Below are 22057 nucleotides of genomic sequence, written 5' to 3'. Positions count from 1 at the left end.
GTGCCCTGGGTATGTCATTGCCAATGCCATGGATGTCTCCCAGCTGTGTCACTGCCGATGCCCTGGGTAGTCCCCAAGCCGTGTCACTGCCAGTGCCCCGGGTGTGTCACTGCCCATGCCCTGGGTGTCCCCGAGGTGCCCTGGGTGTCCCCCAGCCGTGTCACTGCCGATGCCATGTCTCTAACTGTGTTTTCTGCCCCGCTGCTGTGTTGTGTGTGAGCTCTGTTGTTTTCTGCCGCTCTGTCACTGCGTTTCTGCTGCCCCTCCCTGCAGCCGGGTTTGTCAAGTCGCCCATGTCAGAAACTAAGCTCACGGGGGACGCCTTTGAACTGTACTGTGATGTGGTTGGGAACCCCACTCCAGAGATCCAGTGGTGGTATGCGGAAGTCAACCGGGCAGAGGCTTTCAAACAGCTGTGGGATGGCGCTCGGAAGCGCCGTGTCACCATTAACACTGCCTACGGGGCCAATGGGGTGAGTGTGCTGAGAGTAACCCGCCTTACCTTGGAAGACTCTGGGACTTACGAGTGCAGGGCCAGCAACGATCCCAGGAGGAATGACTTGAGGCAAAATCCCTCCATTACGTGGATTCGAGCCCAGGCTACTATAAGCGTCCTGCAGAGTGAGTCCGGCCCCCAGTAGTGGCACTGTAGTGTCTAGAGGCAGTCTGGTGACCCCGCCCCCGTGTCCCCACCCTCTGCCACACCCTGTCCTGTCCTCCCGACGCGCGGGCTCTTCCTCCTCCTCCTCCTCCTCCTCCTCCTCCTCCTCCTGGCCTGTAGTGCTGACCCCGTGTGCCACCCGTGTCTCTTCTCCTTAGGACAGAGCACTTGGGAAAACCTCGGGATGTGTGCTAGAGCTTCCGTGTGAAACCAGCCCGCTGTCGGATTTGTGTTTGTTCCCTCCTCCCTTTAGTCTTGTAGGAGGTTTCCAGCCTTCCCTGGCTCCTCCACCAGTGCCTTTCTCTTTGATTTCCATGTTCTTTTCCCAACTCTAACTGTTTTATTTTGATTTCTTCCGTTCTCTTGGAATTTCTGGGAATGCCTCCTCACCTGGTTTTGGTTACATATCTGCTTCTGGATAAATCCTTCCCTTTCAGTTCCACGTGACCTTTCATGTCTGGATTTTTCCATGAAGTTGTGGTGTTTCTTTTCCTTCCTGGCCAGCAGCATGTTCCTAAAGAGTTCTCTGATGCAGCAGCACTGAGGAGGTGCAGCCATTCCTAATCCAGCCTGTGGGAGCAGGGGGAACATCCTGCCCAGTGCTGAACCCAGCTTTGAGCTCAGTGACTCCATCCAGGGTGCAGCTCCTGGCAGCAGCAGAGCTCTGGGAGCGCAGCCTGTGCTTGGCCCAGAATTGCTTTTTGTTCTTGCTTGTGGCAAGGCTTCCCTGCCTTCACTCTGCTTTTTTTGGGAGTTCATATGGTCAGATTCTGTAGAGAAGAATTTAGGGCCAGATGTAAAACTTGCATTTGCCTATGGAAATGGCTGCTGAGTTTCAGGTGGAGGGAGTTAAATCTGCAGTGTGCAGGTACAGGAGAGCTTGTTTTGGGTGGTTTCTCAGTGCCCTCAGCTGACAGAAGAGCAGAGCAAAAGTGTGGTCTTGCTCCTGTGCTCTGTGCACAAATAACCCTTTAATGCCCTACTGGGTACAAAACTCTATTTGGATCTTGATTTTTTTATTTGGGTACCTTGAAAAATCCCCCCCAAAGCTGTCCCCGAAGCCTGGTGCTGCCGTGGGCACTGCTGGATCAGAGAGCTTCCCTCTGGGAATGGAAACAGCCTTGGTGCACGTGGAGAGATGGCTGGTGACCCTGTGCTGTGGGGTGACTGCAGTGACACCGGCTCCCTGAGCTGGAGCTGCTCAGCCCCAGCCCTCCCCTCGCCCCTCCCGTGTCCTTTGGGCTCCCAAAGGGCTGGAATGCTTGCATGGCCTCCAGCAGCAGCTCTGCCATCCTGGAATGATCCTGGAAATGTGTCTGCTAGGGAGGGCTGTGTGCTGGAGAGAGCCCCAGGGCTCCAGCATTGTAAATACAGATCCACCAGCGGAGGAAGGAGTGATGAGGAGGATCCCATCTTATCAGAAGGCAAATTTATTACTTCACGATACTATATTATATTAAAGAATACAGAAAGGATACAGACAGAATGCTAAAAAGATAAAATGAAAACTGGTGACTCTGGAAAGAGCCCTGTCACAGCTTGGCCCTGATTGGCCAAAGAGTGAAAGCAGCTCACAGCAGAACCCAATGGAACAATCACCTGTGATAAACAATCTCCAAACACATTGCACATGAGCACAGCACAGGAGAAGTAAATGAGATAAGAATGGTTTTCCTTTTTCTCTGAGGCCTCTCTCTGCCTTTCAGCAGAAAAACTTTGGGTGAAGGGATCATGTTCAGAGAATGTGAGTGCCACACTCCAGAGCAGCTCAGGGGGACACAATCCTGCTGGTGTGCAGAGCCAGCCTTTGGGAGCACAGCTGTGTCCCTGTGGGCAGGGGCTTCCCTCCCTCAGGCCCCTGAGCTGCTGCAGGGACTGCACTTCAGCCTCTCCTCCCCTCCCAGGTTGTTGCAGCTGCTGCTGGGTGGGAGCTGCCTCCTGAGTGCCTTGTGTGGGATCACACTGCTCTGGGGCTCTGCTGTGTGGGACAATATGGATCAAACCCCTGAGTGCCTTCCCCTGTGTGCTGGGACAGCTCCTGCTGGGAGGATGAGCCCATGGACATCAGCTCCTGCCTGAGCCTGCTGGAGGAAGAGGAGGAAAACAGGGACGAGGTTCCCAAGGTGTCCCTGCAAGTGGAGCCCCTTCCCTCAGCCTGCCCAGATGGCCTCAGCTGCTCCATTCAGTTTGTGTTGGAAATGGGAATTGTGTGGCTCAGCGGAGTTGGAGTTTCCAGCTGCTGGTGGTGGCTGCTGCCCTGCTGTGACACCAAAGCCCCACAGAGCACAGGCTCCGTCCTGGCCTCTGCAGAGATCAGCTTGCTTCTGCAAATCTAGCACCCAGGAACCACCATCTGCCTTCCACCTCCTTCTGGATTTGCAACCAGAATTTCACTTGCTGGGTGGTTTTTTTTTTTAGTTGCTTTGCTTGGGTTTTAACTGTAAAAGCTGAGCTTACATAAAATGGGCGCTTGAAGTGATGTGTAAAAAGTGATCTTCTAGGTGAGCATCCTCCTTTGGTGCTGCTGTCCCAGTATTCCAGTTGCAGTTTGTCTCCTGCAATTAAATCAGGAGGCTGATCCATCAATTTGCTTTTTTAATAACCAAATCAAAGTAACATAAATGCAGGTGAAGCTGGAAATGAGACTTACAGCTGCCTTCAGTTCTGCTAAACTAAAACTGAAAAGGTTGCAGGTCAGTCACTGAGTTACTATTTCAGACACACTCCAAAAATATTCCCAGAGCTCTGTCAGTGTTTTTGTGGGAATGCAGATGAGCTTTTTGGGGGTGGAAAAGCACACAGGGCGGGCCAGGAATGGTACATGATATGAGAATAACACAACAATTTTGGGCCCAAACAATCCTTGAAAGGATAAAATACCCAGTGTGGGAGAAACGAGGCCGAAACAGAGTGAAAATTTAATCACACAAACAGCAACTGCAGTGTTTCTGCAGTTAAAGAATGATTGAGAGAGCTGGATTTCCAAGAAGGTTATCCAGGACTGGAATGCTGCAGGTTATGAGGATGAGCATTTTTCCTTCCTGGGCAGTAATCTAAGGATTAGATTAAAAATCCAAACATGAAAGATGCCATGGGATTCAGGGATGTTCCTTCCTTGTGCGGAAAGCTGGGATGGTTCTGACACAAAATTGGGATTTTCTGTTCTCTCCTTGTGTTTCATAACCTGCATTCCAGAGGCTCCAGGGATCATAAATTTATATCCCAAGCTGTCGCCACAAGGCATGGCAGAGTTTCCAGGATCCAAACTCCTTGGATGACTTGCAGAAATCAGGGAGATGTTTGCTGCTGCTCCTTCCTCAGCCTCCTGCAGCCAGAGGGGAGGGAGGAAGGAGCAGCTGGAGCTGCACCTCTGGAATCTGCCAGGAATTCATCCCAGGCAGGGCACACACAGCAGCATTTCCACCCACAGAGCCTCTGGGCTGGCCTGCAGGCCAAGCTGACCCTAAAAACCTCTTTTTCTTGGAAGACTAACGGCAAGAATTGTGACATTTTTAAAGCCTGCCATCCTGTGTGAGGTGGTTTTTCACAGAATGCTTCAGCCCCGAGGTGAGGCACAGGCCCTGCAGCAGAAAGGTCTTTTTGCCAAGGTTGGGAAGCAATTTCTGTGACTGAGAAGGAGGCAGCTGCGTGTGCTGGAGAGCAGCAGCACCTGCAGGGGCTGGAGGCAGCGTGGTTCTCAAACAGCAGCGCAGTGCCCTCATTGATTGTAGCACTTCTGAAAGGCTTTGCCCTAAAGAATGGGAATTTGGTGTTGCCAGGTGAGGCTGTGGAGTGGAACAGCCCCAAAGCAGCCAGCAGAACTCCTGGGCTCTGCTCATGCACTGGGGCTATTTTTGTTCTTTATGAATGTTTGTGCTCAGGGTTACTTCAGACACAAGTTGCAGTCTGATTTTAGCCTGCTGTGTATCCTTGCATTTCACTGGCAGGTTCTGGGGGCTGCTCTCCCTCAGCCTCCTGCCTTCCCCACTGCCACACACCAGGGAAGTTGTGCCTTGTGGAATCTCCTGGCTGCACCTGGGGCCACAGCAGCCTTTGGGCAGGGAATCTGCAAAATATTTCTGAGAAGCCTAAATTTGAGTGCTGTTTATATAAAAAATGGGTTTGTTTGAAACCTCAAGGAGAAGAATCCACAGAATTGACAGAATCACTAGATTGGAAGACGCCTTCAAGACCATCAAGTCCAGCCCAGCATCAACACCGGGTGCCACATCCAGGCTTTGTTAGACACACCCAGGGATGGGGACTCCACCATTCCAGAACTTTATCACCCTCTCTGTAAAAAACTTTTTCCTGATATCCAACCTCAATTTCCCTTGGTGCAGCTTGAGGCTGTGTGCTCTGGTTGTGTCAGTGCTGCCTGGAGAGAGAGACCAGCCCCAGCTGAGCACAGGCACCTTTCAGGGAACGATAAGGTGGAAGAGTGATAAGAACCAAGTGCCAGCCAGCAAGAAACTTCTGGAGGAGTAACTGCGGCCTCACGTGCAGCCCCAGGAGTTGGTGTGGGAAGCACAGAGTGTGTCAGGGGTCCCTGGTGTCACCTGCAGTGTGGGGATTCCCAACAAACCGTTAACCCCTCCTGTCTCTCCCCAGCAGCGCGGCCCCGGGGCGCTGCCGCGCCAGCTCCGAGCTCTTTGGTTTGGTCGTGCTTCCTCCGTGTGTCCCGCAGTGCCATCCCCCGTGTGGTGCCCTCCCCTCCCGCCCCCTGTGCCACATAGAGTAGCTGGCACTGTCCCCAGGGCTGGCTCTGAGCACTGTCCCTGCCTTGCAGAGCCGCGGATCAACGCCAGCGAGGACGTGGTGCTGCACGTGGCCGGCGTGGCCGTCACGCTGCAGTGCAACCTGACCAGCAGCCCCAGCCCCCTGGCCGCCAGCTACTGGGTGAAGAACGGAGAGGAGATCCCGGGCACCAGGAAAGCCTCCAACACCACTGAGTACAGGTGGGTGCTGGGCTGGGAACAGGGGCATTCCTCATGGTCCCACAGTGGTGGCTCAGTCAGACCCTGGCAGTTCAGAGCTCTTCTCCTGGGTTCATGGGTGGGTGTGTTGCTGCACATCCTTCCAGAGCCCAAAATCCCAGCTGGAATGAGATGAGAATGGGGATGGTGTTCCTGAGGTGTGGGTGGCCTGGGCTGAGCCAGAGGACAAGGGCACTCCTGGTGGTCCCACAGTGGTGGCTGAAGTAAAACTGTCAGTTCACAGCTCTTCTCCAGGGCTCATGGGTGGGTTTGTTGTTGCACATCATTCTGGAGCCCAAAATCCCAGCTGGAATTACATGAGAATGGGCTGGGGATGGTGTTCCTGAGGTGTGGGTGGCCTGGGCTGAGCCAGAGGACAAGGGCACTCCTCGTGGTCCCACAGTGGTGGCTCAGTCAGACTCTGTCAGTTCACAGCTCTTCTCCAGGGCTCATGGATGGATCTGTTGCTGCACATCCTTCCAGAGCCCAAAATCACAGCTGGAATGGGAAATGGGAATAGGCAGGGATGTTGTTGCTGCCCTGGGAAGAGCAGGGAGGGATGGGATGATGTTCGTGCCCTGGGGAGGGCTAGGGATGGTGTTCCTGAGGTGTGGGTGCCTGGGATAAGCCAGGGGAGAAGGGCACACCCGGTGTTCCCACAGTGGTGGCTCAGTCAAAATCTGTCAGTTCACAGCTCTTCTCCGGGGCTCATGGGTGGGTTTGTTGCTGCACATCCTTCCAGAGCCCAAAATCCCAGCTGGAATGAGATGAGAATGGGCTGGGGATGGTGTTCCTGAGGTGTGGGTGGCCTGGGGTGAGCCTGGGGAGCAAGGCACTCCAGGTGGTCCCACAGTGGTGGCTCAGCCAGTTCAGAGCTCTTCTCCAGGGCTCATGGATGGGTCTGTTGCTGCACATCCTCCCAGAGCCCAAAACCCCAGCTGGAATGGGAAATGGGAATGGGCAGGGATGGTGTTCCTGAGGCGTTCCTAGGTGTGGGTGGCCTGGGCTGAGCCAGGGAACAAGGGCACACCCGGTGTTCTCACAGTGGTGATTCAGTAGAACTGTCAGTTCAGAGCTCTTCTCCAGGGTTCATGGGTGGGTCTGTTGCTGCACATCCTTCCAGAGCCCAAAATCCCAGCTGGAATGAGAAATGGGAATGGGCAGGGATGTTGTTCCTGAGGTGTTGCTGGGGTTGTTTGCTCATGATTTGGTTGTTGTGGGGTGATCCCAGCCCTTGGCTGGAGCTGGTGGGATCCCGTGCAGCTCCCTCAGTGATCCCCTCAGAGTCTGTTCCCTCTGTGATTTTCTTGCCCTGGTTTTTCTTTCCATCCATTTTCCCCCTTGATGCACAGCAAATCCAACTTCCAGTTCCACCTTAAGCCAAGCTGAAGAGCTCTTCAGAGACATTTTAACCCCTGCTGGCAACTTGGTCTCAACTGTTTTCTGTCTCTAGAGGGGCCCTTTTCTCCCTGCTTCACTGACACAGGATTAGGGTATATTAGGGGATATTTAATTGTAATTATGCTGATTAGGGGATGTTCAGGTTTCCATGGCCTTAGCAAAGCAGCCTCTTATCCACAGTATTTTGGAAGTTGGGCTTGATCCTGATTAATGATTTGTCCTTTCATTTTTCCCTTTTAGCTCACTTTGAATTACCTGGGTAATTTTGCAATTAAAAACAGAGTTTCATTTCCTTCCATAATTCCTTCCTGACCCTCCCTCAGTGCAGTGTTCAGCCCTGGGCCTGAGCTTTGGGGGCTCTGCTTCCCTAAATGGGAGTGGTGCTCAGGGTTCCTGGGAATTGCACAGCATTGCCCAGCAAGGGCCTGGCTGACTCCTGTTCCAAGCCAGGCTGGATTTTTCCTTCCAAATTCCTCTGTAAAGGAAGATTTAGGCTTGGCTTCAGTTTTATCTGCTGGAGAAGGATGGAGTGGAGTGGGACAGCACCACAGTCCCCTTGTCCCCAGGGAATGGAGGGGAGTCCCAGCAATCCCAGGGACAGCTGGAGAAATCCCAGGTTTCCATTTGCAGGGTAGATCCTGAATTCCTGAGCACTCCTGGGCTGCTTTGCTGATGCTGGAGTTCAGGTTCTCTCTGCTCTTTGGTTCCATTTTAAATCCAGGAATTCCAGGTTTTCTCAGTGAAAAGCAGCAGCAGCGTAGCTGTGGCTAACAGAGGGTGTTTCCCTCTCCCATTTATTTATATTTTATATCAGTTCATCTTTTCTGTTTATTTCCCTTAAGCTCTTCAGGTTCTTGTTTTTTCAGTCACTTTGTTTTGCTGTCAGATGTTCTTGGTGCTTGGAGTTCAGAGCTGGCTACTTTCATCATCCAGAAAACTCCAGAATTTAGAGATCAAACTGTATCAATTAAAAATCCTGCCTCTTCCAGCAGTGGCAGTGGAGTGAACCTCTCCTAACCCTTCCTGCAGCTCGGGGTGCCTGTGAGCCCTTGAGCTGTGTCAGTTTGCAGCTCCTGAATGATTGATGGCAACCAGAGCCCGGGGAGAGTCACAGAACTCCACCTTGTCCTTCCCCTCCCCACTCTGGGCATGGCCTGCAGGTGCTCCGAGTGGGGCACTGAGCTGCTCTGCCATTGCAGAGTTCCTTATCTGAAATGAATTCACTTTATAACTTGAGATTGGGTGTGTGAGCAGCTTTTTCCATGTGTCTCAGCAGTTTCCACGTGTCATTAAATGATTTTATTGCAGGGTTTGTGTTCTTCTGCCGGGGCTTTTTTTTGCTGGATTGAAAAAGAATTAATGAAAAAGGGAAGGATAATAAATAAAAGAATTAATAATAAAATAATAATAAATGAAATAATTAATAATGAATGAAATAATTATTAATAAATTAAATAATGAATAAAAAGGAATAATTTTAAAGGGAATAATTAATACAAATAAATTAATAAAAAAGGAGTCTTTTGGGGGAGGAAACTGCCTCAGAGTGTGCTGGGGAGGGTGGGCGTGCCCTGGTTGCACCAACAATTAGTGGGTGCAATTAAGGGGTATTAATTGAGTGCTGTGTGCTGTCCCTGCAGGATCCTGAAGGCCCGAGCAGAGGAGTCAGGGGAGTACCTGTGTGTGTTCGTGTTCTCCGGCTCTCCCGTGGCCAACGCCACCATCGAGGTCAGAGGTACTGCTGGAACCCTCCCTGTCCCCTTGTCCCCTCCCCTGCCACCTCAGCAGCCCCACAACGCAGGAAAGGCCTCCTCACCGTGCCTGGGTTCATAATCAGAAGTAATAATTTGTTATCATAGATAAAAGCTCTGGTTTCCAGGGAAAGAGCTCAGAGATGGGAGCAGCCGTGGGTTTGTGGGCACTGAGCACCTCTGGGTCTTGGGCACCTCCTGGAGCCTGAAATCAGGAATAGAAGCTGCAAAATGGGCAAGGTTTGCCACAGGTGGGGCTGTAGGGGAGCCACAGAGCAGTGCTGGTGTCAGGGAATTCCCAGGGAATTCCCACAGGGCTGCCTGCAGGAGGCTGAGGTTGGGAATTTGTGTGGAATTTGGCAGGCGCTGGGATCCAGCTGGGGGGATCCCTCAGTCCGTGGGGAAGGGAATTCCACCACCCTGTGCCTCTGAGGAGCTTGGCTGGGTGTTCAGGGTACACAGCTGGAGGGATTCCATTTTCCTTCTTTTCTTGGGGATTTTTTCTTCCATCCTGCCCTTTTGCTCTAATTGCTGAATCTCCTAATGTTAATTAAAACGTAAAGCTCCTGCTGGCTCCTCTGGGCTGCTTTAGGTGACAAAGCACTCCTGGAGAGGGGAAATGCAGCTTTGGGAGTGGAGCTCTGATGGTCTGTGCAAGGCCCTTGGGGATGTTTGCCACAGGGCTTGGCTGCTGCTCTGCCAGGCAGGGCCACCAGCAGAGCTTGGCAGGGAGCTGGGAGCGCGCTCTGGGGGAGGAAAAGTCAATTTCTGTCATTGAAGTGCGAGGAGAACTGATCCTACTCACTTCCCACAGGTAATTTGCACCTCAATACTCCTCCTGGGAAGCTGGGGACAGTAAATGGGGATTGCACTTGGAGCAGATGTGAGGACAGTGACACCACCTGGGTGCTCAGGCACACCTGTAACCTCATATTTACCTTCATGAGTCCTGTTGGTGCTCGAGCAGTTACACTCAGATTTAATTGTAATTATGCTGATTGTAATTAGGGTGCAGCTCTCACTGCTGATGCACAGGGGGGGAAGGAGGCTGCTGAATGCCAGAGTGCTCGTGCTCCAAAAATAGGGATTTTGTGACAGCTTGTGAACAGCTTCCCCAGAGCCAGGGCCAGGGCCAGCTCCCCTGGTGTGCTGTGCCCCCTGGCCCTCCCTGTCCCTGCAATGGCCCTGGAGCAGCCTGCCATCGTGGGAAGTGTCCCTGCATATGGCAGGGCTGGCACTGGATGGGCTTTGGGTCCCTCCACCAAAACCATTCTGGGGTTTTTTCTCAAAAAAATCCTTGGGGTAGAGGTGTGAGAGCGGGTCTAGGGAATGCAGCAAATGCTGGGTGTAGGGAAATTCTGGATTTAGGGAATGCAGGAAATGCTGGGTATAGGGAGATGCTGGATTTGGGGAAATGCTGGATTTAGGGAATGCAGGAAATGCTGGGTTTAGGGAAACACTGGATTTAGGGAATCCAGCAAATGCTGGGTTTGGGGAATCCAGCAAATGCTGGGTTTATGGAAATGCTGGATTTAGGGAATCCAGCAAATGCTGGGTGTAGGGAAATGCTGGATTTAGGGAATGCAGCAAATGCTGGGTTTGGGGGAACACTGGATTTAGGGAATCTAGCAAATGCTGGGTTTATGGAAATGCTGGATTTAGGGAATGCAGCAAATGCTGGGTTTATGGAAATGCTGGATTTAGGGAATGCAGCAAATGCTGGGTTTATGGAAATGCTGGATTTAGGGAATCCAGCAAATGCTGGGTGTAGGGAATGCAGCAAATGCTGGGTTTAGGGAAACACTGGATTTAGGGAATGCAGCAAATGCTGGGTTTGGGGAAAGGGCCCCTTGGAGCAGGGATCTCGTGTGCCCTTTTCCTTGGCCCTGGAGCAGGCTGGGGGTGATATTGGTGGGGTGGTGGTGCTGCAGCTGCCAGGCCTGGCCAGGGCACCCCCTCCTGCCCCTGGAAGGGGATCCTTGATTGCTGCATTTCCACCTGGGGCATCCCTGCCATGCTGGTGTGCAGCTCTGGAGGACTGAGTGTGAAAAGAACCCCAAACAATGAACTGCAGCCCTGGAGAACTCCAGGATCTGGGGAGCAGGGGAGAGGAAACAGCTGCTGCAAGGAGCTTTTGAATTCCCTTTCCTGCCAGGCCTTTCTGCCCTTGCCTCATCAAGGGATTCCTCCTGCTCCCTTTGCACTTTCCTGTTCCCTCCTCCCCAGTTATTCCTGGGGAAGAGCCTGGCCCTCAATTGCTGGCTGTCTCAGCAAACCTCTGCTGCAGCCTGGCTCCTCTTTACCAGGAATAAATTAAATTGGACACTCTTTGAGCCCACAAAAATCCTCTCACATTCCCCCTTCTCCTGGTGCCTTCAAGCTCCAGAGGGAGACAGGGGTTGGAATCATAACCAGAAAAAGAAACTTTGCAGAGCCCTGTTCAGGTCACCCCTCAGACATCCCAGTTTGCAGTGCAGGAATATTTTTAGGTGCTTTGCCCTTGCTTTAATTTTGTCTGTTAATGAGAAACTTGAAGGTAACTGGGCCATGGTTTGGAGGTGTCACACATTTAAATTTCCCTCTCCTTTTTCAGTGCTAAAGAGCTTGGAAGGGCTGAATGGCTCCTTGTATGAGGAAATGAATTTTCCTGGCTGTGTGACCCCCAAACCCTTCAGAAAGCTGCTGCACACTGAATTCTGTGCTGTTGGGAGCCCCATGGGCACTCTGCCACAAACCCCTTTCCTCCTGTGTTTAGGTTTAAAGCTATCAAAACTATGCTGCTTACAATTCCTCTCATGTCAAGCATGCCTAAATGTCTATTTATTTTTCCTTCTTTTAGTAGCGGTTAATTTAAATTAACTCTGCTTCTTTTTGCTCTTTGTGAGGTGTTTCCAGCACACCTTGAGGATTTTTCCTGCTTCACATGCAGGAATCCAGACCTCCCTTTGCCAGGGGCATTCTGCTGGTGCCAGTGACCAGCAGTGACAGAGCAGAGAGGGGGCTCTGCTGCCCTGAGAGCTGAAATCCAAATCCTTCCCACCTGAACCTGCCTCACCCTGATGCCCTGAGGAGCTGGAGCAGAGGCTGGATGGAGTTAAGGGGAATAAAGTAGAGATTTATTGAGGTGCCCTCAAAGGGCACACCCTGGCAGTGCCCAGATGGCTCCAAGATGGATGCAAAACAGAGCTTGGTCTGAGATCTCACATTTTTATAAGTTTTAGTCCATTTGCATATAGGAGTTAACTGTCCAATTAACAGCTTCAAATGATGAAGTTTCATCCTCCTTGCTTGCTTGCCTGCTCTCCTCTTCTCACATTGTTTATGCTTTGGGCCTGAAGTTTGAAGAGATTGTCCTTGAGTCTCCAGCTGGAACAGGATTGTTTTGTCTCCACCACCCTGTGAAAAGATCCCAGTAACAATATAAAGCTGCACACCAACACAGAACAGAAAAATTAAAACCTAAGGAATCAACCCTGGGCTTTGGCTGACAAAGAGCAGGACGGTGCAAGGAGCAGTCCTGGCTTGAGAAGCTTCCCAGGAAAACCCTGCTAAAGCTGGGGCTGCAGGGTTCTGGGGCCAGCAGGACACTGCTTCCTGCATTGTTTGGGACAGAAAATGCTGGCTTGGTGTCTGGTGGTGGCACTGAAACCCCAGCAGTGCACAGAGCCCCCTGGGTGCTCCAGGAATAGCCCTGGCCCAGCAGAGCCAGGGAGGAGCAGAGGTATTCTGGGCTCTGCTGGGATCTCCCTGGGAGCTGGCCTCTCCTTCCTGCAATGTCATTGTGTCACCCTGGAGCAGGAGTGGAGGTGTCCCAGAAAGTGTTCCCTGTCCTTCCCTGTCCCTTCCCTCCCTGCCAGCAGCCTGACACAAACTGGGCCAGCTGGGAATGCTGTCCCTGTCCCCTTTTCCAGGCTCAGCCCTGTTCAGGGTGGCACTGGAGGCCAGCAGCTTTGAGCTGCTCTTCCTCATGGGAGCGTTCCCAGCTTGCAGCCCCTGGTGGCATTGCAGCAGTGCCAGCTCTGGGATCATGTCCTTGTCACCGCTGGGCTCTCGTGCCCCTAGGCTGGAGGAGATCCCTCCTTGGCCTCCTCCCGGAAGCAGAAGCCACAGGGGGCTTTAAGAAGGTCCCAAGCCCAGCTGGGAGGCGGTGGCACCTCGCAGTAGGTCCCCAGATGACAGTCCCCTCTGGAGCCGTCATTATTTGGGATAAATGCCATTTTCCTCTCCCAGGCTGGGGACAGAGGGTGGGAGGGACATGGCAGGTGCTCTGCAGGGCCTGGGTCCTGCAGCAGCACAGCACACCCAGCCCCAGAGCTGAGTGATTCCCTGCCTGAGCACATGAATTCAGCTCAGGAGCTCTGTCTGCTCTGGGTGTTCCTGCCCCTGGCAGGCAAAGGGATCACCTGGCACGTGGGGGATGCTCCTCCCAGCTTCCTTCAGCTTCTGGCAGCTCCTTTCTGTACAAGGCCAGGGGGCTGTTTGGATCTGGTGCCTTCGTGCAGGTCAGCTTTTATGTCTCTCAGGGTTTTTTTTATGTCTGTGTGGAAAGATGCATTTTGGGTGGTGGTGGTGTTCTCAGGGGTCCCAGGATGAGAGAAGAGATGAGAATCTTGACTCCGTGTTTCAGAAGGCTGATTTATTGTTTTATGGTATATATTATAGTAAAAGAAAATTATATGTTAAAACTATACTAAAAGAATAGAAGAAAGGATTTCATCAGAAAGCAAGCAAGGAAAAGAAAAGGAATGATAATAAAATCTTGTGACTGACCAGAGAGTCTGAAACAGCTGGACTGTGATTGGTCATTAATTAAAAACAACCACATGAGACCAATCAAAGATGCACCTGTTGCATTCCACAGCAGCAGATAATTGTTGTTTACATTTAATTTCTGAGGCCTCTCAGCTTCTCAGGAGAAAAAAATCCTAAGGAAAGGATTTTTCATAAAATATGCCCGTGCCACATTTTGGGTGTCAGTTTTCCTAAATAAACCCCTTGATTTTGTTCATTGCCTGTTCTTACCTATCATGCTGTAGTGGTTTTGGCATCATCTTGGAATTAAGGAGTTGGCATCTGGTTGGGCTTCATCCTCTGGTCAGGACTCCTGCAAAGCCCAGGAAATGCTGGGTTGGAAATGCTGGGTTGGAAATGCTGGGGTGGAAATGCTGGGGTGGAAATGCTGGGTTGGAAATGCTGGGGTGGAAATGCTGGGGTGGAAATGCTGTGTTTGAAATGCTGGGGTGGAAATGCTGTGTTTGAAATGCTGGGGTGGAAATGCTGGGGTGGAAATGCTGGGGTGGAAATGCTGTGTTTGAAATGCTGTGTTTGAAATGCTGTGTTTGAAATGCTGTGTTTGAAATGCTGGGGTGGAAATGCTGGGTTGGAAATGCTGTGTTTGAAATGCTGGGGTGGAAATGCTGGGGTGGAAATGCTGGGGTGGAAATGCTGGGGTGGAAATGCTGGGGTGGAAATGCTGGGTTGGAAATGCTGTGTTTGAAATGCTGGGGTGGAAATGCTGGGTTGGAAATGCTGGGTTGGAAACGCTGGGGTGGAAATGCTGGGGTGGAAATGCTGTGTTTGAAATGCTGGGGTGGAAATGCTGGGTTGGATATGCTGGGTTGGAAATGCTGGGTTTGAAATGCTGGGTTTGAAATGCTGGGTTTGAAATGCTGGGGTGGAAATGCTGGGTTGGAAATGCTGGGTTGGAAACGCTGGGGTGGAAACGCTGGGGTGGAAACGCTGGGGTGGAAACGCTGCTGGAATTCCATGGGCATTGGAGGATGCCTGGGGCCTCTCCTGTGTGCCTGTCCAGGTGAACACGCACCAGCAGGAGCTGAGGCCCAGGCTTTCCTACAACCTGGGTTTGCTGTGCTTCACAACCTCATTTGGATAATGCTGTTGCTGTCCAAAAAGGATCTGAGGCACAGGATGCTCCCTGTACCCAAACCCCTTTGACACAGCACAGTAGGAAGCGCATCGGCTTGCCAGGCATTTTCCCAAAGATTGGTGCTGCAATTTTGGGGAGAGCAGGCTCAGCTGCTGTCTGCTGGCACGAGAGCTTTTGTTCCCTTTAAACAAATTCCCCTCATGATCTCAGGCTGCAGCTGGAATTGCTGGCTCTGTGTGCACCTGCAGGGAATGTGCTGCTGGAGCAGGGGAGTCTCCTGTAGGAAATTCCATTTTCCTGGAGCAGCCAGGCTGGCCTGGGCTGGATTAACAGCTCAGAGCTGCCATCACACATCCAGCCACGTGTGCTGTAATTAGGAGCTGCAGCTTTAAAGGTGGGCCCTGCAGCCTGGGGCCATCGCCGGGCCAGGGGTCAGCCCAGGCACTGCCCTGAGCCAGCCTAAGCTCGGGGGGGCTTAGGGCTGCTCCGAGGGACACACAGGCTGAGGGACACACAGAGCACAGGGGTTAGAGCTGAGGGACACACACAGGGCACAGGGGTTAGGGCTCAGGGACACACACAGAGCACAGGGGTTATGGCTGAGGGACACACAGAGCACAGGGGTTAGGGCTGTGCTGAGGGACACACACAGAGCACAGGGGTTAGGGCTCAGGGACACACACAGAGCACAGGGGTTAGGGCTGAGGGACACACAGAGCACAGGGGTTAGGGCTCAGGGACACACACAGAGCACAGGGGTTAGGGCTGAGGGACACACACAGGGCACAGGTTTAGGGCTGAGGGACACACACAGGGCACAGGGGTTAGGGCTCAGGGACACACACAGAGCACAGGGTTTTTTTCACACAGGGCACAGGGGTTAGGGCTCAGGGACACACACAGAGCACAGGGTTAGAGCTGAGGGACACAAGAGGGGGGTTATGGCTGGGGACACACACAGGGCACAGGGGTTAGGGGTTGCTCAGGGACACACACAGGGAGAGCACAGGGTTAGGGCTGAGGGACACACACAGAGCACAGGGGTTAGGGCTGAGGGACACACACAGAGCACAGGGGTTAGAGCTGAGGGACACACACAGAGCACAGGGGTTAGAGCTGAGGGACACACACAGAGCACAGGGTTAGGGCTGAGGGACACACACAGAGCACAGGGGTTAGAGCTGAGGGACACACACAGAGCACAGGGTTAGGGGCTGAGGGACACACACAGGGCACAGGGGTTAGGGCTGAGGGACACACACAGGGCAGCACAGGGGTTAGGGCTGAGGGACACACACAGAGCACAGGGTTAGGGCTGAGGGACACACACAGAGCACAGGGGTTAGAGCTGAGGGACACACACAGAGCACAGGGTTAGGGCTGAGGGACACACACAGGGCACAGGGGTTAGGGCTGAGGGACACACACAGGGCACAGGGGTTAGGGCTGAGGGACACACACAGGGCACAGGGGTTAGGGCTCAGGGACACACACAGGGCACAGGGTTAGGGCTGAGGGACACACACAGGGCACAGGGGTTAGGGCTCAGGGACACACACAGGGTTAGGGCTGAGAAAAGGCACAGGGGTTAGGGCTCAGGGACACACACAGAGCACAGGGGTTAGGGCTCAGGGACACACACAGAGCACAGGGGTTAGGGCTCAGGGACACACACAGGGCACAGGGGTTAGGGCTGTGGCACACACAGCCAGGGTTCTGAGGGACACACACAGAGCACAGGGGTTAGAGCTGAGGGACACACACAGAGCACAGGGGTTAGGGCTGAGGGACACACACAGGGCACAGGGGTTAGAGCTGAGGGACACACACAGAGCACAGGGGTTAGGGCTGAGGGACACACACAGGGCACAGGGGTTAGGGCTCAGGGACACACACAGGGCACAGGGGTTAGGGCTGAGGGACACACACAGGGCACAGGGTTAGGGCTGAGGGACACACACAGAGCACAGGGGTTAGGGCTGAGGGACACACACAGGGCACAGGGGTTAGGGCTCAGGGACACACACAGGGCACAGGGTTAGGGCTGAGGGACACACACAGAGCACAGGGGTTAGGGCTGAGGGACACACACAGAGCACAGGGGTTAGGGCTCAGGGACACACACAGGGCACAGGGGTTAGGGCTCAGGGACACACACAGGGCACAGGGGTTAGGGCTGAGGGACACACACAGGGCACAGGTTTAGGGCTGAGGGACACACACAGAGCACAGGGTTAGGGCTGAGGGACACACACAGAGCACAGGGGTTAGGCCTGAGGGACACACACAGAGCACAGGGTTAGGGCTCAGGGACACACACAGGGCACAGGGGTTAGGGCTGAGGGACACACACAGAGCACAGGTTTAGGGCTGCTCCCAGGTACACACACACACAGAGTTCATCCATAACATCCCCTCGGGTGGCAAAGCCCAGCTTCCAGGAGCAGGAGGGATTTGTGTGCAGGTGAGTGAAAGAAGCCTGTTTGTACTTACAAGCTGCTCTGTTGTCTCGTAGCCACTCCTGACATCACTGGGCACAAGAGGAGCGAGAACAAAAACGAGGGCCAGGAGGCCCTGATGTACTGCAAGTCCGTGGGCTTCCCCCACCCCGAGTGGGTGTGGCGCAAGAAGGTCAATGGCGTGTTTGAGGTGAGCAATGGGGTCAGGATGTCTGACCCTGCCCAGACCCCTGAGAGGGAGGAGAGCAGCACCCTGGGGTTGGGGATGGGCTGTTAAAGGAGCTTTGTGACGTGTCAACGTGCAGTCCCTCCAGAGTGTGAGTGAAGGTGGATATTTTGGCAGCAGTGAGGATGGATGGGTGAATATAAAATTGATTTTTTATATATCAATATCGATATAAATATATAAAAATATAAATATATTTAAATTAAAAATTGATAGTTTTATTATTGGTAAAAAAACCTGCTCACTGCACTGCTGAGCAAAGTTAAGAACTTACCCTGAAAGCCATTTTCTGGAAATTGCTACAAACTGCAAGACTAACTTAGAAATGTGATTTAAAACCACACTGGGTTATAAATTCTTCCAAGTTTTACTGGTTGAGCTCACAAGACTTAATATGAGGAGGTGGCAGTGATCCCTGTTAGAGCTTGGGTGATCTGTTTGTTCCGTGTAGCCAGTGATGTAGTGAGCAGGAAAATGTGACCAGCAGTGAGAACAGCAGAGAGGAGCTGGGAATTTCCAACCCCTCCAGCCCAGCTGTTTCCTGTTGCTGCATGGATTGGATGGATGGAGCCAGAATGTGAAGCAAATAGCAGGATGGGATGAGTGTTCCCTGCTGAGTGTGAGCTGGAGGTTTTAAGGAGTGGAGGTTTTAAGGAGTGGAGGTTTTAAGGAGCGGCTCAGTGCTGGCAGTGATCAGAACCCTGAGTGCAGAGTTCCCTCTGTGGTGTTTGGAGAGACAAACACCGGGCCTGGGCTCCTCCCTCAAATCTCCTGTTCCCGTGCCACAAAGACCTTAAAGCTGTTGCCGTTTCCCACCCCTGTCCCTTTGCCAGGACATCAACAACTCCTCGGGCAGGTTCTTCATTTCCAACAAAGAGAACTACACCGAGCTGAGCATCACAAACCTGCAGATCAACGAGGACCCCGGCGAGTACCAGTGCAACGCCACCAACCAGGTGGGCTCCATGTCGGTCACCACCATCCTGCGTGTGCGCAGCCACCTGGCCCCGCTGTGGCCCTTCTTGGGCATCCTGGCAGAGATCGTCATCCTGGTGGTCATCATCGTCATCTACGAGAAGCGGAAGCGGCCGGACGAAGTTCCCGACGGTAAGTGCGCCCCGCGCCGCCGCTGAGCCGCCCGGCCCCGCTGCTGCTGCTGGAGGAGCCGCTCTGCAGGAAGGACCAGCAGCGCAGCCTGTCCCGCTCCACGCTCCTGCCTTTCTCCTCTCCTCCCTCTCTGGACATGAAGCCCACAGGGGTGCAAGGCCCAGGGCTGGATCTCAGGGGGGGTTGTGGATGTCTTTAAAGCTTTGTCCTCTCTGTGTGTCCGCCCCAAGGAGCAGCACAGGGGCAGAGCTGGCGGCACCCTCAGCCCTGGTGGCATTCCCTCCTCCCCGTGGATGGACACTGGGCAGAGGCTGTCAGGGGACATTACACTCAAACCAAGGAATCATTGCACTTCAAGGGATTGGGGCTGCAAAGGTGCTTCAAAATGAAAATGTGTGCGGGGTTCAGAGATGGGGGGAGGGCTCTTACTCTGCTGTGTAGCTGAATCTGTAGTTAAGGAATGCTCTGGAACCCATATGTATTGTAGCCACTGATTAGATTTTATAAAAATAGGGCTTATTATCAGGTTTGATGGTAGCAATAATTAATTAATTCATCTGTGTTTGGTACATACAACTAGTAGTAACTTTTATCTGTGAGCTCCTGCACACCTTCCCCTGTGCACAGCTGGGGAAAGGGGCAGTGTGAGGCTGAATATTTGCCACACCCGTGCTGAGAAACAGCCTTTAATGTGCTGCTAGCAGCTCACTCCAGTTTGTAGCAAGAAAATCTCTGCAAGGACTCCTTGGGGGAAGCAGCAGGAACGTCGTGGTGCTGCAGGAACACGATGGAACAACCATGGGGCAGGTGGAGGGCAGCTGGAGTGATCCTCAGCATCATCCTGGGCTGGCCAAGCCCTTCCCAGGGAGAGCTGTTTCCCAGGGCAGCTGGGTGTGGCTGTGGGGCTGCAGGGGCCCTCACAGGGCATGAAAACAGAGGTGTGAGACAGTGATGTGCATGTGGGGTGGGCACAGCCACCCTCACGGGCCTCACACGGGATGCACAGAGAGGAGAGCTCGTGGAACACAGCAAATGGAATAACGGCAGCAGGGCCGAGGCTTGGATCAGAGCTGGCTGAGGTAGTGCATCCCTAGAGGAAACCAGCTTTGGTTGTAAGCCTTGAGTAGCACTTACTAACTGCTTACAGAGCATGTGTGGGGGCTGCTCTCAGGGTGGAGCCCCCAGTTGAACCGTAGTGCATGTTCTGTGCATCACTAACAGCTTCCAGTGGCTCCAGGGCTTGTCCTGCCCTCATCGTGGCCTCAGGGACCTTCACCAGCCTGGAAAGCTTGGAACAGACAATTTTCATTTGCCTCCTCCTCCATGTCAGTGATTACAGTTCCCCCTGTTCAGAATTTTCATTGGATGGAGTTTCACAAGGACCAAAACAAGGTCTTGGGAATTTGATTCACAAATATTCCCTGCAAACAGCCGCAAATGGACGGAATCCAACAGGAATTGGCTGTGGTGTGAGCAGATCACACTGGAGCTCACACTGGAGGTGAAGAGTTCACTGCCCCTTTCCAAGGCAGGAGTTCTCCTGGCTGGTGTGACCACTCCCCAGGTACCCGAGGAATTCAGGCTCATCATCCCCCTGGAGCTGTCCAGGATGATGAGCCAGGGAGCTGAGGTTACTGCAGTGCTCACTGGGGCTGCTGTTGTGAAGGCAGAGCCCTGGGGAGTGACATGACACTCCTCCATAGGGGTCAGATGTTCTCCCTGTCCCCTTTCCTGCAGGAGAAATCCATGCTGAGTATGACAGTCCGTAGCTGGGGATGAGGTTTGCCTGGCTGATGGACACAGCTGGCACCATGCCACCCTGAGTCCCACATTCCTTCTGGGAAAGTTGTGCATTTTCCTTACTGGCACCGAAGCTTTCTGTGCTGCCGTGGCAGGGAGCGCCCCAGGAGCAGGGCATGTACAAATGCACACGTGGGAAATCATCAGGAGCCTCCTGATTGCCACGTGGGGATGTTTGACTGGGGTTATCCTGAATTTTCTTGTTTTCAAGACATGGTTATGAAATGCCAAAGTTAATGCTGATATGCAGCGGCGTGCTCGGAGGTTGGGATTTCAGCTCCCCCTTCCAAAATCCCACCTCCGCCTCCGCTGCTGCAGGGAGCTGGGGAGGGAACGGCAGGGAGCTGTGGCTGAGGCCAAACTCACAGCACTCCTTATCCACAGCAGCTGGCACCAGCCAGGATCTCTGCTGGCTTTTCCAGCCCTGCTGTCATGCTCACCTTTAGGGATGTGCTCATGGCAGAGCTCCATGTGGGCTGGTGCTGCCCTTCCTGCTGGGATGGGAACGTTCTCCTTGGACCTCTCCAAATTTAGACACTGGGATTGTTTTATCATCACCACCCTAACCCCCTCCTCCCAGGGTGGAATAAGTCTGGAATGCTCTTCTGGAGTCCCCAGGTGTGTGTCAGCCCAGGTCCCACTGCAGGTGTGAGGGTGGGTGCCCCTGTGGATCTGTTGCACGTCCTGCTGGGGAATGGCTCTGGCTGCAGATCCCTGTAAAGATCCCGAGGGTTGGGTGCAGGTGTTGGACCTGTGGTGTCCCCCCCTCTGCAGGTGCCACACGTCCACCTCAGGGTGTCTGCCACTGTCCCTCAGGAGTCCTCTGATGTCCTGGCCGCCACCTGGCCTGCTGAGAGGAGTGCACAGAGAATGGAAACGTGGCTTACTCAAACCACTTGTAGGGATTGTTTCTAAAATTTGGAGAAAACCAGTGCTGCTAAAGGAGGCCACTTCCTGTGCTCAGGAAAACCAAAGGCTTTTGGAGCAGAAGGAGCTGTTAATGAGCTGCTGGAGCACACCTTGGCTCCTGACTGGGGCAGTGCAGGATGAGCTGCTGGTTTTGGAATCTGCTGGGAGCTGCAGGTGCCCACGATGAGCTCTCACCTCGTGCTGTGCCCAAGTGACACTTTAGGGCTGGCTCAGTTAAACCTGCACCAGTGACAGTGTTTGGGGTGTGCTGGGTCAGCTCCTCAGGTGAGACCAGTCTGGTGCTGGGCACAAGTGCCCAGTTAGTCCTGAGGGACATGACTGGTGGGACAGAAGCGTTCTCTGGGTGAGAGGATCCTCAGGCCTCTGGAACTTTTTCCCCAGCACCTGGAAATTCTGCCTGGCCAGCCCAAAGAAACAATTGAATGTTTCCCTCAGATCTCCATGTTCTACAGGCTTCAAATGCCCTGGCTCAGCATGCCCGTGGGAGGCTGGGGAGGGTGATGGGCTCCTGGGTACACTTGGAGCAGTTCAGTGTGAAGATGTTCCCTCTGTTGGAAGCGCTGCCATGCTGGAAGAGCAGGGACACTCCTTTAACTTTGGCATTTCTGACTGCAGGCCTCGGTTTTGCATGGACCTGGCTTTGTGTGTCCGTGAGCTGCTTGGTGTGCCTCGGGCCAGGGCTGCTCAGGAGCTCCTTTGCTGATGTTTCCTCCTTCTCAGGACTCTGATTTGGGACTTGATTCTTTTTCCTGCTGCTGGAGAGCAGGAAAAGGAACGTTGCACCCGTGAAATCCCTGTTCCCACCAAAGCAGTGGCATCAGGGGGTGCCTGGAGCATGGTTTGCTGTGGATGTTCTCCC

General features: G+C 53.2%; 1 protein-coding gene across 2 annotated transcripts in view; it reads left to right on the top strand.

Moving 5' to 3' along the window:
- Positions 1 to 22057, top strand: part of NPTN (neuroplastin) — a 47127-nt gene that overhangs the window by 19267 nt on the left and 5803 nt on the right. Inside the window, exons 1-5 of one of the 2 annotated variants that reach the window (XM_030955115.1) lie at positions 3 to 621; positions 5451 to 5619; positions 8679 to 8773; positions 17192 to 17325; positions 18195 to 18468. In XM_030955115.1, coding sequence (XP_030810975.1) covers positions 12 to 621; positions 5451 to 5619; positions 8679 to 8773; positions 17192 to 17325; positions 18195 to 18468 — 1282 coding nt within the window. In that variant the 5' untranslated portion in view covers positions 3 to 11. Of the gene's footprint in view, positions 1 to 2; positions 622 to 5450; positions 5620 to 8678; positions 8774 to 17191; positions 17326 to 18194; positions 18469 to 22057 lie in introns of those variants that run through there. The other variant, XM_030955114.1, reaches the window with a different exon arrangement.

Source organism: Camarhynchus parvulus, chromosome 10 (assembly GCF_901933205.1).
Source record: "Camarhynchus parvulus chromosome 10, STF_HiC, whole genome shotgun sequence".
Classification (NCBI taxonomy): domain Eukaryota; kingdom Metazoa; phylum Chordata; class Aves; order Passeriformes; family Thraupidae; genus Camarhynchus; species Camarhynchus parvulus.
This window is presented reverse-complemented; position numbering and strand designations above follow the sequence as displayed.